The following is a 15,867-nucleotide window of genomic DNA, read 5'->3' as shown; positions in this document are numbered from 1 at the left end:
TCTCATGAATAAATAAAATCTTTAAAAAATAATAATAATAGTGGCCACAGACCAGAGATATTAAATATATCATTTAATTACTTAATTGAGAAGTTCAGTTTATCGTGTTAAGAGATAATGATATAATTTTCCACATAAGTAACATACAAATTAACAAGTATGAAAATGACTCTTCTATTATTAATCATTTATCAGGAAATCATTTATACACTAAGTACAATTTCCTTGGACACAGCAGAGAGAACAATCAAACAAAATAGGTTTCTTTACAGTTAAAAGAAACGTTACAAAGTCCATGAAATAAACTTTACTAGGAGCAGTATGTAATTGGGAAGAAAAACTTTTGGGCATTTATTTGGAATTCGTTTTTAACAAAATATACACTTCAAATAAGCTCAGTTGTCAGTTTCCAGGACCACAGGAGATTAGAAATATATCATTAGAGGAAAGGAAAATTGCTGCTATAGAACTGCTGGTACAGAAATGAGAAGCGGCAGCTAAAAATAAGGAGAAAACAGAAAACCTGTGTATAAAAATTAAAAATACATGGAATTTTGGAACCATTTAGCAAGGAGAAATACTTCAGCACAGTCATATTTACACTCCTATATAATAAACTGTCTTCAAAATTACAACTTGAATCAGCGATTTTAAAAAACAGTCACAGCTAATACTCATAAAGCACTTGAACCCAGGTACTCTGGCTCTAAACCCAAAGTATTCACCTACACTATACTTTTCAATAAAAATTTAAATTATGTTTATTGTATTAAAGTACATTTAAGAAAATGTTTATAAAAGAAAGATATAATCAACTTTAAAAGTCTTTATATAAAATGATTAAACACCCTTAATGGTATAAGCTGAGAAAACTTACCTATCAAAAAGATCTATTTCTGGATATCTATAGTTTGTATTCTATATAATTTCACATATTTATGATTTTGTAACACTGTAGTCTCATTTAATCCTTCCCTATTAATATGAACTATTTTCTATACATTGAAGATGAGAAAACTGACATATAGGTTAAATAATTTGCACAATAGCTAATAATGAAGCCAATATTCAAAGTCATATAGTCTGGCTCCAGAATTCTAGGTTTAATCAATGTGCCCTGCGCTACTACAGTTGCTAGATACACTAGATATGGTAGGATAGCTATAATGTCTCAGGATGTATTTTTTAAGGGATTCTAGTAATCCTGGAAACCTAGGCACCTGGCCGGCTTAGGCAAGAGCGTTTGACTCGATCTTGGAGTTATGAGTTCAAACCTCACAATGGGTGTAGAGGTTACTTAAAAATAAAAATCTTTAGGGGCACCTGGGTCACTCAGTCAGCTAAGCATCTGCCTTCAGCTCAGGTCATGATCCCAGGGTCCTGGGATCGAGCCCCACGTCAGGCTCTTGCTTGGTGGGAGGCTTGCTTCTCTTTCCCCCTCTGCCTGTAGCCCCCCCTGCTTGTGCTATTTCATCAAATAAATAAATAATACCTTAAAAATAAAAAAATAAAAAATGATAAATAAATAAAATAAAATAAAATCTTCTTAAAAATTTCAGAAAAACTAGAAAATACCTTTCAGGATCATTAGGCTGCTTCCTCACCAGCATTCCAGTTCTAATCCTTCCAAGCATTTGCCTACCCCTTAAATTTGACTTAGCCATATGACTTCCTATTATCAATGGAAATATAAACAAAAATTATATTTATCACTTCAGAGTGGAAGCCTTCAAGAGGTTTGCCAATCTCCATATTTTTCTTTCTTCCTTCTCTGGAGCCATGTGGCTTGGAGGTTCTGGTAGTCTTGGTCTCTGACTGATGCTAACATAGACCAACACTTTTACTTACTCATTATGGATATATGAGCAAGAAGTAAACCTCTGATGTGTTTTAAGCTACTGAGATCTCAAGGTTGTTTATTAACAATTATAGCCTTGTCTTCCACTAATAAAATTTGATAGGTTTTTCCTGGGAGGTAATAAAGGGACCGTTTTTGGGCCATGATAAATACAAACAATTTTAAGTTTACAAAATGGTTAAGTTCTAAAAATTCATATTGAAATCAGTTACTTGGAATTTGGAACTTTTTTTTTTCCACAGGCTCACCTTCTAAAAGGCCTACAGAAGCTTATTTAATAATTTAAATGAAAAAGAGGTAGAAAATAATAGTACCTTTAAAATAATTAAACTAAAAAATGTGAGAGAAGCAAATAAATGTAAACCTGCAGATATTCTAAATACTGATAGACATTTAAAAATTTTTTTAATTTAAATTCAATTTGCCAAGAAATAGTATGACACCCAGTGCTCATCCCATCATTGATAGACATTTTGAAGTATTTTAAAGAAGTTGAAGGCATTGTTCTGTAGTATATTTTAATTCCTCTTCAATATGTACATCTTCTCCCTTATCTTGATCTTGGAATATCAGTAGATTTCTCTTTTGTTTATTATGTATGACTGCCATTGCTTCCATGGCTTGCAAGTGGAATGAAAAGGTGGAACTAAAGAAAGTTATTAAGCAAAGCATACATGAACATTTGAGAAAAAATTGCTTAAGTTAAAATTCAATGACTTGTGAGCTGAATAAAAGTCATTGAATAAAATTCAATAAAATTAAATGACTTTTATTCTGTGTGACAAGTTTTTCTTTTTTAACCTTTCTCTCTCCTGAGCTATAGACCTATGTTTCTATCTGCTCACTGAACATCTTTGTGTCTCCAAAATGTCTCAAACTGAATCTACTGCTGTCTCCCTCCAACTACTTCCTTCACACTTCTTCCTGTTCCTGGCACTAGCATTCTAACCATCACCTCTCTATCATTACCCACATTTGAAAAGTAGCATGTCATACTAAGTCTTGCTTTAATATGTATCTCTTTAGCTCTTTACATTAGCCTTATGCCTGACATATTACCTCTTCCCTACTCCATGTTTTCTGTACTTTTGGTCTTGCTGTTACAACTGATTACGATTCTCATCTTTCGACTCTAATTCTAGTCCCTCCAGTAGAATAATGTCAGATTAATTTTTCTAGAGCAGCACTCTGATTGTGATATAAATAGCTCAAAAACCTGCAGTGATTCTCACCATCAAACAAATTAAGTAGAACTTCTTAGCATAGCCTTAACCTTCATAATACCCTATAAGAGCATAAACCCCATTTATTTTCAGGATTATCTCCTGCTATCTTCTTAGTTGTTTTTCCTCATACTGACCTAGCACCATCTGTGCCTTAGATAATGTTCATCACTTTATCAGAAATACTTCCTATAGCTTCCATTCTTCTTAATTTTATAAAGATCACCTTGTTAAAAGGACAAATCTGTCAATGTCATCTCAAATGACACTCTGCCTATGAATTACTAATAAGGGAACAGTCTCTCTTTTGAATCTCAATATACCCACAGATTGAAACGTATTTCCCTATAGTGCTTAGCATTTGTGCTTTGCCATAGATTTTCAACATTTTCCTGAATTAAAATTGAATCAAACTGCACATACATCACAGGAAAGTAAAAATAAATAATCTACTTAGTTTGTCAATAAAGATTTAATATCTATGAGGAGGGTATTTGCACTCAGAGAATAGGAAGTCAGCAACATTTATAGAATGTCCACTTTGATCAAGTGATGATGATGATGGTGGTGGTAAAAAATGATTATAACTAATATTTATTAAGAAAATACTGTGTCAGGTACTATTCTAAGCACTCTGTATGCAATACTTTATTTAATCTTCCAAAGAACTTTAAGTAGGTTATAATTATTATCACCATTTTAGAGATGAAAAAACTGAATCAAAGTTTGGATAACTTGCCCAACATAACACAGTTAGAAGTAAAGGCAGTCATAATTCTAATAGGACAGTCTGACTCCAGCAAATTGAGCTCTAGAAGAGATGAAATATTTTGTGTACTAAATATTATATCTTATTTATAATATTATAATCACAATATAATATAACAAAACTTATTATTTGTTAACAAAATATAGACTGGGTATCCTTAAGTAATTTCCCCAAAATCTCTTTTAAACCATTTGTTTTATAAAAGTAGGTCACTAGATACTGTATAAACCAAATAGTCTCTGAAGTCCTGCAGGACAAGAAGTATAACTTATTCATCTGCATACACTGAAACCTGACCTAATGTTTGTTACATAATTCTGCTAGATTTGTGAGAAATAAAAGATCACATGAATTAAATTCAAAGCCCCATCAATTTTGCTTTTAAAGTTTTCTGTTTCCTTGTTAAATGTATTGCTTTATTTCACAAAAGCAATTTTTGAAAGTGCTTTTCAATAGTTTCTTCTACAATATAAAATAAAAGTCCTGTGCAATATTTGTGGACTGGCCAATGGGCCACATGTTCTTGGACTAAGTGACAAAGGATTTTCCTATTCTGAGAAAAGGAGTAAGGAATAAATTTCCTTAAAACTTACTTTAAGGGGAATTGGAGAATTAAAATTTTAAATTATAGCTCTGCATTCTACTTACATGGTCTACTTAATATAACTATACAGTATAGTTTATTATAGTAGATAATAAATCCAACTGTGGCAGCAGATGTAACTGAGTTTCAATATGAGCTTTGCCTTTTATCAGTTACTACTATTGGTAACTGTTAGAAAATATTTGAAAACAGAAAACTACAAAAAAAAGAATGAAACAGTACTGAAACAAAGGAACAGAGTCTTAAAAGATGAGTAAGAATTTACTTTCTGACTGAAAAAAACACAGTGGCATTCCATGTAGAGCAAAAAGAAGGTGGACAGACACCTAGGCATAAAAGAGCTTGTTTAAGGAACTGTATACAGTGTAATGTATGTTCAGTATATGTTCAGTCTAAACCTAAGTATAAAGTATATGTTGGGGAATAGTAGGTGCCTGTAAGGACAGACACTGAACGGATCATAAAGGATTTGTTAATACTCTTCCAAGAAGCATTAAGTATGAATTCAAGAGTGAATTCTTGAATCCATCCTTGCTAGATATCTTGCTAACAGCTAAAGGAAATAATGTATTACTAACCAAATCTGCCAATACAGTATTTTCTATCTCATGCTACAAAAATTGCCCTTTTGTATTTAATGACAAAAAGGCTGTGGCAATTTCTGTACTCAAAAGCATTATTTTAAAAGTATAGCAGAATATAAGGACTTAAATGATATCCACTTTTTAAAAAACTGAAGAGAATATAATCTTTCCTTCTTGCTTCTTTGGTAGTATGTTCATATTTTCACTTTGGTTTCCCTTTCATACGGATAAATGAAGTCAAGAGTTAAAAGTTTCTATTCCATTTCATTCTATAGCACCATGGAAATCCTGGCACATGTTATTTTTCATTCATTCAGCTTATTTTAGTATTAAGTCACAATCAAAAAACATATACAGAATAATCTTTGCTCAGCAGACTTCAACACAGGCTCAATTTTCCAGTGGTGTTGGAAATGTGAAGCAACACTATCATTAATTTCTAGAAGGCATACCTAGGAGTGCAGTGAGCTTGGGGAGCAGTCCAACTTGTACCATCTTATTCCTCAGTCCTGTGTCAAAGGATAAGTTTAGTAAAAGCCGGAGGGTGATATTCAGCAGATCCTCATGTTCACAAGGTATCATTTTTACCAGTTTCTCAACGATGTCCATTTCCACCTATGTAATATAATAATACAACTGCAGTGAGGTTCTGTTGTACAATACGGCAAAAAAACAAAAAAACAAAAAAAACAATTACTTTTCATTGTTTTTCTACCCTCGTGTATCTATTTTATAATTATGTGTTAATCTATTTATTCTCATTTTAAACTATAAACTTCTCTAAAATAAAACTTTTGAGGAAAGAAATGTATTATTTCTATATCATCCCTTCCTTCCTCTACTTAACAGTATCAACTGGAGGACAAATTACACTGGGTTCTTAAAAACACATTATTGAATGCCATCTAAGTGCCAGACCCTGTGCTAGCTCAAACAAGGGCTTCAAGGATTCTCCAGTCTAAAAAGAGAGCAGACAAATACAACAAATAATTAAAATGTAATGTAATAAGAATGGAATGCACAAAGTCCTCTGGAAGCAATATGGAAAAACTACTAAGCTACCTAGAACAGAAAAGACTTCAAATGATGAACAATTTTTTAAAAATATGTAATAATTTGATCTCTGGTTAAGAAAGGCAAGGACAATCGACAAAAAAAGCCAGTGGATAGGCATTTGGCCTGAAAGAGCTTATCTGGGGGGCACTGCAAATGCTTTGGTATGGCAGGGCATAAAGTATAAGTTGGAAAATGGCAGGAGCCTGTTAAACGCATATTGGACAAATCACAAAAAGATTTAAATGCTCTGCTAAGAAGAATGCCTAAATGATTTTAAGTCCAGAGGGTAATGTGGTCAGAACAGTAGCATAAAGATAAGCATATCACTACATACAGACATATATAAATATATGCATGCAAAGAATAGGACACAAACAAATGAATTGGGGGCATTGTATAAGGATGGACTGAAATAGGCAGAGATCAAAAGTAGGTACACTTAGTATCTTGCATTAGGCACTATATTTGATTAGGGTCTGAATCAAAGAAAGAAAAAGAAGATGAAGAGGAAATAATCTGAGAGATGTTAAGGAGATATGGTCAGAGCATCTGAAGGAGAAGTGAAGAGAAAGCACTGAAGATGACTTTCAGGTTTCTGGCTTGGTCAATGTGTTGGGGGGCCCAAAGACTACCCCAAGGTTCAGTAATTTGCTAGAAGGACTCACAGGACTCAGCATGTACTCATCTTCATAACTGATTTATTACAATGAAAGGATGCAAAGCAAAATCAGAAAAGGGAAAAGAGCTTGATCTCACGACCCTGAGATGATGACCTGTGGGTGCTTATCTGAGTTGTGCTACCTAGGCATCCCCACCCTTGCCATTTCTTAATTGCAGTCTTTCATTGACTACAAAAAATCACATTGCTAACTGAGACTTCCATAAAACCTTTCCTCTCATTCCATGCTAAGGAGTGAACATTGTTTTTTTTTTAAAAAAAAAAAAAACTAAATTGACAATCCAACAATGATTTTTCCTTTAAACCTCTATCTTCACAGTTACACTGTAATTAAAAAGTACAAATCCGTCTTCAAAGACTCTTTAACTTTGGCTCTCCCTTTCTCTGAGTTCAGTATTCTAAGCAAGCTGGGACAATCATTCATTTGTTAACTTCCTACAATTTTCACAGAGGCCAGTTACAAAGATTTGTCAGATTTATACAAAACCATAATTCTATCAATAGCATGAATAACACCTTTTCTAGCTCTGTTCATTCATTCAACAAATATTTTTACCTTAAACCACTGGAACACATTAGTGAACAAGGAAGAAATAATTCATGCCTTCATAGAGCTTATATTCTAAAAGGAGTAATACATAGTAAAGAAATAGTACCATGAAAAATATGAGTGGATCTGATATAATCTCAGTGTGAAGAGTTGTCAAAGACAGCTTCTCTGAGGAAGAATAATCTCCTAGATGAACAGAAGTTATCTAATGTTAATTGAGGAGGCAAAGAGCAGCCTAGATGGAAACAATAATAGCATGTGCAAAGGCCCTGAGGTGACATGGAAAATTTAGCATTCAAGGAACTCTAAAAATTATCCTTCTGACTACAAAGTAGACAACGTATTGGAAGGAGGCCAAAATAGAAACAGTGAGATTAATTAACATGCTACAGAAGTAGTCAAGTAGAGGCATTAGTGATTTAAAAAAAAAAAAAAGCAGAACTATGTGCCTAGTCCTATGCTGGACAGGGTGGGAGATATAAAGATGAATAAAAAATACTTCTGAAAAAGGAAAAAAAAAGAAAAGTAGGCAGAACCTCAAATTTACTCTTAGGATGTAAAAATCTGAACAGGATATGTGGGTCCTACTCTTAACTACAAGAAAATTCCAAATATAAATCATAACTTAAAAAATAACCATCAGAGAGCTGAGGTTGCAAGGAAATCAACTGGCTTGAAATATAAGGAAAATAGGCACCCTTAAAGAGATAAGAGTCATGAGCACTGGTTTATATATGGCAAATCCCTGGAGAAAAAAGAGTTGTACTGGGAAAGAAGACTGAAAGAAAAATTTTAAACAAATTGTTAAAGGTCAAGTGTGAAGTAGCCTGACTACTGTGAAGCTGCAGATTTTCAGGGAGTTTGAAACCACTTGCAAGGTCTTTTCCAAGCACCTTATCAGAAGATCACAGAAAATACTGGGGACAGGACCGGAGATCAAAGGAAACTTCCCTCCCAGTAGAGGGAACCTTAGGGAGGTAATTGCTGCCACTGGGGAAAAGGCATAAAATTCTGTCCAGATCTTTGTCTCCTTTTTCCTCTAAAAAAAAAAAAAAAAAGACTTAAAATAAGCTCAAACCCTATCACATCCAAAATACATGTGAAGGCCCACTGCAGCTGAGAAAAAGAGAAAAAAATTCCTGAGGAGAGGTGTTGACAGGATGACTTAGGAAGCCCCACTGCTGAGAACTATGGACACAACACCCAGCTAAGACTTACCTAAAGCTCAATTAGAACAAAAAAAGTCTCCTTTCTTCCCTCCTCTTCCTTGGCCCTAGTACCAAATTAGCAAAAGCCAAGTAACAAGTAATATAGCGCTATATTGTTGGGAGGGGTTAAAATGAAGTGAGAGGTCCTCTTTGAAACACAGACACATTGGGAAAGTCTGAAGAGAAGGATGGAACATCAACACTGAGAAAAACTCTCTGGCACCAATACCCTACACTGAAGACATAGTAATGCTACATGGGTGTGAGCTCATAATGAAGGAGAGTAACCAAATACAGCTAAACTCCTGACAAGATTGACTTAATCTCACGCATTAAAGGCTGAGAAAATAAGGTCTGCCCATTTTTTAAAAAGATTTTATTTATTTATTCATGAGAGACAGAGAGAGAGAGACAGAGACACAAGCAGAGGGAGAAGCAGGCCCCATGCAGGGAGCCTGACGTGGGACTCGATCTCAGGTCTCCAGAATCATACCCTGGGCTGAAGGACAGCACTAAACCACTGAGCCACCCAGGTTGCCCCAGGTCTGCCCATTTTTAGATATAGATAGTATTTATCTCAATCTCAACTAATCTACATCTGGTGTCTAGCTTTCAATCAGAAATTATGATACATGAAGACCAAGAGAATACCCTACTGAAGGCAGCTAACAGAACCAGACTTAAATATGATATGTATAATTATCAGAGAATTTAAAATAACATCAAAGAATTACTATTAATATAGTGATTGATATGTTAAAGGCTCTACTGGAAAAAATGAATAACATAAATGAACAGAGAATTTGCAGAGAAAAAGATACTGAAGGAATTAAATGGAAACATTAAGTACACACACACATACACTACAGAGAAAGAAAACCTTCATGGGCTTACTAGCAGACTCGATATAGCTAATGACAGAGTAAGTAAGCCTGGAGGCAGGTCAATAGAAATTTTCTAAACTGACCCCCCCCAAAAAAAAGAAAGAAAAAAAAACTGAAAAGAATAAAATAGCAACACAGTATCTAAGAGCCATGAAACAGTAACAATTGGATTAACATGCATAACTGAAATCCAGTAGAAGAGGTACAGAATGGGACAGAAGTAGTATTTGAAGAGATAATGGCTAAGGATTTTCCAAAAATAATGAAATAATCAAACCACATATATAAGTTCAAGGAACTCTAAGTAGAATACAACACACACAAACATACACATATGCCTAGAAAGACATATGTTGAAACTGCTGAAAAGCAAAGATAAAATCTTGCAGGCAGGTAGAAAATAAAAGACTCATTACATATAGAAGACAAAATATAAGTATTAAATTATGCTTTTTGTCAAAAACTATGAAAGCCAGAATATGGAGTGATATTTATAAAGTATGTCAACTTAGAATTCTGAATACAGTGAAAATATATTCCAATAATCAATAATGAAACCAAAAGCTGGTTCTTTGAAAATATTAATAATATTGATAAATGACTAACCTATAAAAGAGAGAGAAAGAAGAAACAAAGTACCAATATCAGTAATGAAATGAGGAATAATCACCATAGTCCTTTGGACTCTAAAAACATAAGAAGGAAAAAGTATAAAAAATTTTTATGCCTATACATTTGACAACATAGATGAACTGGATATATTCCTTGAAAGATAAAGATAAAAACTACAAAGCTACCACTCAAATAGAAACAGATAACATGATAGTCTCACTGCTATGAAAGAAATTAGAAAACTCCAGGCCCAGATGACTTTCTTACTGGTGAATATTATTAAATATTTAAACTGAAATAATACCACACACAAACTGTTCCAGAAAAACTGAAAAGGGAATGTTCCCCAACTCATTCTATAAGGACACAGTCATTCTAATAGCAAAACCAGACCAAGACATCATAAGAAAACTATAAACTAGTAATCCCTCATGAACACAGACACAAAAATCCATAACAATATATACCTAATCAAATCTAACAATATATAAAAAGAAGTATATCATGAAGAAGTGATATTTATCCTCTGAATGTAAGACTGGCTCAATATCTAAAGTCAATCAATGCAATTCACTATGTCTACAGTCAAAAGAAGAAAAACCATGTGATCATCTCAACTGATGCAGAAAAGGCCTTTAACAAAAATCTAACATCCATTTATGATAAAAAGTCTCAGCAAACTAGACCTAGAACTTATATAAACTGACAGTGTTTACAAAAAAATCTACATAACATTATATTTAATAGTAAAACACATTGTTTTCCTCCTAAGATTGGTAACAAGACAGAAGTATCCATTTGTAGCATTCTTTTTTTTATAATTTTTTTAAAATTTATTTATGATAGTCACAGAGAGAGAGAGAGAGAGAGAGAGGCAGAGACATAGGCAGAGGGAGAAGCAGGCTCCATGCACCGGGAGCCCGGCGTGGGATTCGATCCCCGGTCTCCAGGATTGCGCCCTGGGCCAAAGGCAGGCGCTTAACCGCTGTGCCACCCAGGGATCCCTGTAGCATTCCTTAACATCATACTAGAGGGCTTCGCCAGTACAGTAAGGGAAAATAAAGGAGAGAAGGAAAGAAAGAAAAAAAGAAAACAACGAGCTGAGAAAGAGCAAACATACAGATTTAAATGAAAGAAATACAACTTTCTATTTATAGATAACATAATAGTCTACTTAGAAAATCTCTAAGAATCTATAAAAAGCCATTACAATGACAAAACTGAATTCAGTAAGGTCATAGGACACAAAGTAAATATACAAAAATGAATTGTAACTTCTATATGCCATTATTCAACAACAGGAAACTGATCATTTATTTTTTAAGAACTATTTCTAATAGTAAAACAGGTATAAATCTAACAAAATATGTGTAAAACATTTATGCTAAAAACCATAAAATGATGGAAAGATCTAAATAAATGGAGCACTATACTATGTTCATGGGGGAAAATCTGGTGTAGTTAAATATATTGAATCTTGCCAATAATTTTAATGCAATCCCAGTCAAGATTCCCGGGTTTTTTTTTTTTTAAAGAAATAGATTAGTTGATTCTAAGTGTATACAGAAAGGTAAAGAATATTAAATAGTCAGAAAAATTTGAAAAAGAATAATAACATTTGAGCCCTTATACCACCTGATTTCAAGACTTACTATAAAGCTACAGTAATCAAGGCAAATATTTATCAGTGAGAGCACAGACAGGTAGATAAATGAAATAGGAGAGTCTAAAAATAAAACCACACATATATAGCCAATTGGTTTCCAAAAAAGGTACAAAAGCAATTGCAAAGGCAATTTAGTAGAGAAAGGACTTTTTTTTCAACAAATGGTGCTGGAACAATTGGACATCTTTATTCAAAACTTGAATCTTGATCCATACTTTATACCATATAAAATTAACTAAAAATGAATATCCTAGATTAAAACATAAACAATAACACATGTCTTACAAAACTTCTTAGAGAAAATGGAAGAACTTTTTGTGACCTTGAGTTAGGCAAATATTTCTTAGATACAACACCAAAATGCAATCTACTAAAAAAAATTACTTTTGATATACTGGACTTCATAACAATTAAAACCTTCTGCTTTACGGAAAGTCACAGAAAAGGAGAAAATGCCTGCAAAACATATAACTGATAAAAGACCTATCCAAATTTAAAAAAATACCTCTGAAAACTTAATAGGAAAATAAGCAATCTAAGGAATACATATCCTTTCTCTTGTTCCTCTTAAAATCATATTCTAATATGACCTATTCCCTTTCTGTTATTATATTTACTTAGTAAATATGCAAACTCAATTTAAATCATTAATTGAAAGACTTTTTAAAGTGAACTAAATTTCCTTTAAAATACATTAACTATAAAAAGCGAGGTCAGTATCAGTTCATATCAACAGTAAAATGAACATTTTATTTAGACAAATAACACAACCTCACAAATAGAACAACCATTTCTCCTGTCCACCCTTTTTAAATAAAATTGCCACAGGCCTCATCTGTTACTAATCAAATCAAGTTAATATTTTTCTTTTGAAATAGCAACAGTACACACTGGTTGTTATAGTAAACTTAATAATAAAGTAACTGGAGAGTTTTTTTAAAAAATTAGTTTGTATTTCCATTGCAGAAAATGGAATGTGAAATATGTACCATGTAGTCCAATCAGATGGCTAAACACTAGACATAGCTTTCTAATCATCTGTTTCTGATTGATAAAAGCCCAATCCCAAAAACTAAATTTAGTAATTGTCTCAGCATGCAATGCCTTTCCAATTCTATGTCTATAAAATGGAATTTATAGTTAATTAGTACTTTTATTAAATGTTTTATATAAAGTGACAGCTTATCAACAATCAGCAATTTTATTTCAGCCTTTAAGTAATTCTTTTTCAGTGTCTCTGGAAGTCAACATTTAAAAGTTGCTTATCACTAATCTTGCTAAAAATGTTTTTTTAAATATGAAATCATTTTTTTTTCTCTTGGAACAGAGAGAGGAGTAGGAAGCCAAATACCTGCAGATGTTTCTTTGAGTAATTTATTTAACCTCTCTGATTTTCTGTGACTTCATTTGCAAAATTAGCTAAATCTAGACATGGATGTAAGATATGGTCAAGCTCTGAAGATTTTGATTCTACACAATGCCTTAAAAATGCATTTCTTCCACAATAAAAGATGAAATGCATGCCATCTATAGTAAAAATGTGGCTAATTACATCATTTTTATGACCTTGGATCAATGACCCTTCCTGAACCTCTGCTTTTCCTACTTAATAAAACGTTAGATTTGATGAGAAAATTTATATGGTATCTCCCCAAATCTTACCAGAAAATGATTTCTAATAATGATTTTGAGATCATTTTTGATAGAATTAACACATAAGTTTATTTCCGAAACACAAATCTAACCAAAACATAGTAGACACGTGCTGATGGCAAATCAATTTGAATTCTACAAACTTACTAAAGTGAACTTAATCTAAACATGTAAATGGAAAAAAATATACTTCAATTTATAGCAAGGAGAAGCAATTATTTAGCTACACTCTAATCATGAATATATATATCACTGTCTCATTATAGTCTTCTTTAATACAAGATCAATGAAAACAAGAAATGTTTTTTATTACTAAGTAAATTCAATCTTAAAACAGTATCAGGCATACATCAGATCACCAATAATTATACACTAATGATGAAAATGACAGATATTAAACATCTGTGGTCAAAATAAAATTTCATTTATTTCTAGTATCAGAATTCAAAGCACTTATTAAATCTGATATAGGAGTCTCAGGTTTTATGCTGTGTCATTCACTGAGCATAAGGTACTTCCTAGTCCATTTAACTTCAAAAGAAGAAAAAAGAGGTGAAAATACTATATATTATGATTATCTGAAGGAGAATCCACTTACACCAATAATACACAGTGATACAATGACTTGTATTAGCATATACTTCTAAAATGGTCCTCAATGTAGTTAAGGCCAATGATCTAACAATTTCATTTCTAGGAATCTAAGCAATTAATCAGAACTATAGACAGTGAGGCATGTACAAACGTATTCACTCAAGTGTTATTTATAATAGCTATAATTATAAACAACCTAAATATCTGAAAACAAGGTATGGTTAATATATGATCTATGTAATGTAACACTGTGTTTACAAAGACTTTTTAATGTGAAAAAAAGCAGATAACTTTTATTCCGTCTTTACATTATTTCTGAATTATGTATATTTTTCAGAAGTACTATATATAATCAACTTGTATTTCTTAAAGACTGCTGCATCACCACAATATAAGATGGCAAACAGGAACTTACTATAATACTTCAAACAAGAAAATGCAAAGGGTATAAATAAAGAGGGCATGAACTAATAAAACAGAGAAAGAAAGAAGGTATAGCTTTAGGAGATCTTCAGAAACCAAATAAACAGGTTGAAGCAACCAACTAGAATGGCAGGTTAATAAGGAGGAATTGGGCTAGTCTGTAACTCTACACACTAATATCAGAAATGTAGGAGAGAAGATAATGTAAGGGGAAAATAATAAGCCAGGTGATTCTGAAGCACAATCTTAGAATATAAATTACTTTCTACATGTTATGTTGAATATGGAAAGATACATCCTATGCAATATATTAGGAAAAAAATTTTATCCAAATAGTCTCAATTAAGTTGGATATGAACTAATAAGGAATATATTTCCTAATGAAGTCATTTAAGTGAATTACTGCTATTGTAAAATTTTCATTCAGAATTATCTCAGTAGGGATATAATGTGTTTACTTTTTATCAACACATTCAAACCTGAAAATAGTGGACATGGACTATTTAATATTTAAATATAAGTTACCATATCATTTTTATTCTCCATAAAGATGCTGAGTTTCTTCAAGAATGACACAACTAGGATAAGTAGCTCAAAATTGTCCCGATCAAGAGCCTTCACCAGCATGTGAACTATGTTCTTGTTCCTCATCTTCAGTTCTGTACGTGTATCTTCAGCAAGATTCAGAAGCAAATAAAGAGCAACTAGAAGAGTAAAATAGATGAGTGTTAAGTGACTGGCATATTGAATCAACAACTTAATCATTTCTACTCAGTATAGTAACACGTAGTTCTAAGAAGAGAATACATTATTTTGAAAATATTATTAATTGGCTCATTAGAAAACATTTGTTATTATTGAGAAATACATGTATGTTATACAAAATAAACAAAAAGTATACATACATAAAATAATTTTCTTATGATGCTGAGGACACTAACCAAAATAAGATAATGATTCTTTAAAGCTTAATAGTAAGCAAATGGTATTAAAGGTACATGTTACTATATAATAAAACAGGGGGAAAGAATTGTATATGTGTAGAAAACAAGGTAAAACTTCAACAACAAGCAGCCACAATGTTAAAAAGAACTATACTCTAAGAAAAAACTGATGATTACCAGAGGAGAGGTGGGCGGAGGAATGACTGAAATAGGTGATGGAGATTAAAAAGTGCACTTGTGATAAGCATAGGGTGATGTATGGAAGTGTTGAATCACTACAATGTACACCTGAAACTAATATAACACTAGATGTTAAAAACAACAAAAAGAACTATAATCCAAAACATGTAAAATAGCTATACCTAAATATGAGGATAGTAAAATCTATTTTACATATCCAAACTGATTTTCTGATAGTTACTACAGAAAATGCCATATTAAGTTCAGTAATACAACTGTTATACTAGACAAAGTTAAGGCATTGTCTACTAGTTCTGAGTAAAATTTCTTTTAGACACCTCTAATAAAAATGCTTAGGTTTTTCCAATAAACTCATATGA

At 32.5% G+C, this 15,867-nt stretch overlaps 1 protein-coding gene across 2 annotated transcripts in view; it reads right to left on the bottom strand.

Annotated features, from left to right (window-relative positions):
- Positions 1-15,867, bottom strand: part of KIFAP3 (kinesin associated protein 3) — a 145,700-nt gene that overhangs the window by 86,606 nt on the left and 43,227 nt on the right. For both annotated transcript variants that reach the window (XM_055323683.1, XM_055323682.1), the window contains exons 9-10: positions 14,889-15,067; positions 5,491-5,653 (exon numbers count right to left, since the gene is read on the bottom strand). In XM_055323683.1, coding sequence (XP_055179658.1) covers positions 5,491-5,653; positions 14,889-15,067 — 342 coding nt within the window. The remainder of the gene's footprint in view (positions 1-5,490; positions 5,654-14,888; positions 15,068-15,867) is intronic.

Source organism: Nyctereutes procyonoides, unplaced genomic scaffold (genome assembly GCF_905146905.1).
Source record: "Nyctereutes procyonoides isolate TBG_1078 unplaced genomic scaffold, NYPRO_anot_genome, whole genome shotgun sequence".
Lineage (NCBI taxonomy): Eukaryota > Metazoa > Chordata > Mammalia > Carnivora > Canidae > Nyctereutes > Nyctereutes procyonoides.
The sequence above is the reverse complement of the archived record's forward strand: the minus strand, read 5'-3'. Positions and strand labels throughout refer to the sequence as shown.